At 41.4% G+C, this 3,641-nt stretch overlaps 1 protein-coding gene across 1 annotated transcript in view; it reads right to left on the reverse strand.

The window, feature by feature from the left end:
* LOC103368492 (porphobilinogen deaminase) overlaps positions 1-3,408 on the reverse strand; it is a 14,062-nt gene extending 10,654 nt beyond the window's left edge. Inside the window, exons 1-3 of the mRNA XM_008296892.1 lie at positions 3,259-3,408; positions 1,285-1,338; positions 851-923 (exon numbers count right to left, since the gene is read on the reverse strand). Coding sequence (XP_008295114.1) covers positions 851-923; positions 1,285-1,338; positions 3,259-3,282 — 151 coding nt within the window. The 5' untranslated portion in view covers positions 3,283-3,408. The remainder of the gene's footprint in view (positions 1-850; positions 924-1,284; positions 1,339-3,258) is intronic.
* Positions 3,409-3,641: the final 233 nt, after the last annotated feature.

Below are 3,641 nucleotides of genomic sequence, written 5' to 3' on the forward strand. Positions count from 1 at the left end.
AGGTACAAATACTGAAGTGTTGATGCTTCACACACTTCTTCAACCTGACTGTACAAAGATTACCACAGGTTCAAGCTGGGGACTGAGATTGGTGTCCCTAATTTGACTAAATGTGAAACATGGTCACAGTGTCCCCTTCTGTTCCTGAGTTCTCGCAATAATCAAAGAACATTATGATGAAACAGTTAAGTTCACCTGTTGGACATCAAATCCTAAAAATCACAATTTCGTGATTAGACATTCATGCGTCATAATGAGCACATGAATTCTTGAGTTATGAGTATTCTGTGAGGTTACAGTGACATCTGAGGAGTCAAATCTAATCAGTTCATTGTTAAGCCCCAGTGAATGCACGGCCAAACTAGAATAAATTACGCAGAGGCTATCTAAAGACATTGCGGTCACGAGAATCAGAAGGATTGACAACCCAAAGATGTATTAACAGGTGAGTCAAAGGCAGAAATTAAGACCTGGCACACCCAAACAGATGTGGTCACTCATTAGTAAAGGTCTGACTGGATTTAGGTTTACATTGGGTGGAGCTATGTTGGAATTAAATGTGGTCACAGATCGCTGTGGAACGATAAGAGATGATGAAGGTGTAGGTAGACCTGGGTTGTTTTAGGGTCTTTAACTAGTATTAGAAGAAACACCTGTGTGGATCACATGATAGCACATCAGTGTTCTGCCTGCACAGCACTGGACTGCACTTTGACTATTAAATTAAACTTAATCGGTTAATTAAAGATCAAAGAAAATAACAATCATTCATCAGCTGAGAAGATCGTGCCACAGCTATAAAGCCTCTACAGACTCAGCAACAGAAGACAAAGCCTTTGAAGATTCTCACCTATTTCCAAATGAATGTCAGGGTACAGTTCTTTCAATTTGTCGGCAACGCTGTCTGTCTGGATGCGAGCCAGCTGCAACAGAAGAACATTTGGCGTTAGCTGGACTGCACTCTTAGTTTTAGTTAGTTTAGGCGTTCAAAATGTCAGAAACACAGCGCAAGCAAACATCCAATTAGTGTAGACGGGGAAGAACAGGCATTATCTCTGCAAGAAGGAGCTGCGCACATCTTGTTCTGTTGTATCTGACCCAGCATGGAGGAACAGTGCATCAGATAATTCACAGATAACTGCCCCTCTGGTTCCCTGTAAGGCCTTTTTCATAATTTGATTACAGAGAAGTCCATGTTAAAGACAAACAAACCCCCACACTTGCTCACAGAGTTTGAAGGACATAATGTAAGTTAAGCTCCTGATAATAAATGTTGTACTGTACCTGGCTCTTACGTGTTCCGATCCGGATGACCCGACGAACCTTGCCGTTCCCATCCTGCCGGGACAAAAAACAAATCAGACAAGGGGGGTTAAAACGCACTTTCTGCCAAACCTCTTCACCCCAACACATTTCCAGTCACATCTGGGATGAGTTTGTGACCGAGCTGAAGCGTCGTCTCTGCTCGCCTCACCCTGATGTACTTGTAAGGTCCTTCCTCCATAATCCTGTGTGTTCGGACTGAGCTTCTGCACTGTGGAGGCTATTGTGTCCGCTGTGTGTCTGGGACTGCCTGCTGTGTCCTGGTAAGGAGCTGTGCTGAGGTCATATAGCCTCTAGATACTAAACAGTAGTCTTTCTTACCGGACTCCCCCCTCCTCCTTGAGGACCTCCACCCCAAGATAGCTCTGCTGCTAAAAGATAAGTGTGCCAATTCATTGGGTCCGTTATAAAAGGCAGGGATGGGCAGCTAAGGAGTGTCCTGGTTATAAGGTGTGGCCTTAACCATACTGTATATGGGAACCCTAGTCCTGAATGGACAGCAGCCAAGAACATAGTTTCCACCAGTGAGGACAACACGAAGAAAAATGTCAATTCAGATAACAGTTCTCACTGCTGTTATCTGAGTCACACAAGGTTGAAATAAGTTCTTGAATGGCAAGATGTGAAAACAAACTTATTCTCATAATAAAAACTTTACTACAGAAAAATGCGAAACTATCAAAACTGTTATTGGACACTTTAACATCCTTGGCTAAGCTGGGGCCATGTCATTGGCTGAAGATTTAATCAGCAGTGATTGGTCAATACTACATACTACAGTAAAAAATGAAAATTTTAAATAAAAGTTATTCTAAAATGGACAACAATATTAAACATTTAGGATTTTTAGTGTTAAAAAAGCAGAACACAATTTAACACATCAATAATAATAATAATAATAATAATAATAATACTAACAGTACTAATTTCAATAGTTTATTACAATATTTGACTATTTAGACCATTATATCTAGATTACAACACTATTTACAGATTACTTTGACATCATATTCAATTTCTCTGTGGACAGGTCACTTTCTTTCTATTTTAGATCATAGACTCAAAGCATTTTTTGTTTTGTTGAAGCAGTCTGTGCTCATTTGTGTATCTGGTAACTCCATTTAAAAATCTGTTAATTTAGCGTTTCTTTACTCGGCGCATTATTACCACACCATAAAAACACTCAATATATTGCACCAGACGTGAGTAGGCCATAAGCATCCATTCGGCACCAGCGACAGAGAACAAATATTCGTCAAATAATATTTTTAACTTGTAAAAGTGTTTCGAAAACTGCTGCTAAGTTTAAACAGCTACATCGCTTCGTGGTGGGCGGGAGCAAAGCAAAGCAAAGCAAAGCATGGCCACCCACTTAGTAAAGGTGAAATTGAATTCTATAAAACTAACTGAAGTACCCAACATTACTTATCGGTTTCTTAGCCGAACGCTAACATATCTAACCTCTAAAAACATTAACGCTTGTCTTGATCTATTCCTGTGTCATTATTACACATTATGGCTCGCAACGTTTAGCAAAAAAGGACACACAGTTTTGTCAGCATCTTGCCTCACGGTCACTGCTTTGGTGGTATTTGTGAAGCTTAAAATAATTTAGAATAGTACATTTGACTGCTTTTTAAACAACAGTGTCAAACACAAAGCAGCTCAATCTCAGTTTCAGCTCCAAACGACACATTTAGCCTTCTTTTAGCTTTTACTAGCTGCTCTTGTGCGGTTTGACAGCCCGCTGCCCTCTTTTTTCCTGACCAATAGAGAAGCAGAATCCGCTGACTGACATCAACGTCAGCCAATCACCGCGCTCTAAATGACGACGCAACCGGAACAAATGCTGAACGTGTGTGCAGTGGGTGTGCAGCATGCAGAAACGGTACAAACCACCGGGTCGGTTTGATTAAAAGAAATAAAATAACCTACCGGAGAACTTGCCTCCTCCGACATGTCGCTAGTCCGATTTTCTCTGCCGAAAGTGTACGAATCAACAGCGCGTTTTTCTGTAGCCGGAGCCCATTAAAACCCAGAGAAACCTGAGAGGCAATCTGAGCGCTGCTCTCAACCAGCCTCCATATGAATGAACCGGAGCTCTGATGTCATTGGACCGGCTAGAGGTCATTTCCTTGTTCCGTCTGCCGGCTTCCTCCTGCGGGGTGTGTACGGAGCGTATAATACACTCATGATAAACACTCACATGTTGACAAAACACGAGTAAAACATAAGGCGTATGCTTTTTGTAGCTATAATGAGGCATAAAACCGGCCAATGACTACGGAATGTATGCAATTACAGGTGAGATTTTCTCG

The sequence above is a fragment of the Stegastes partitus genome, unplaced genomic scaffold (genome assembly GCF_000690725.1).
Source record: "Stegastes partitus isolate 25-593 unplaced genomic scaffold, Stegastes_partitus-1.0.2 Scaffold1162, whole genome shotgun sequence".
In the NCBI taxonomy this organism is placed as follows: Eukaryota; Metazoa; Chordata; class Actinopteri; family Pomacentridae; genus Stegastes; species Stegastes partitus.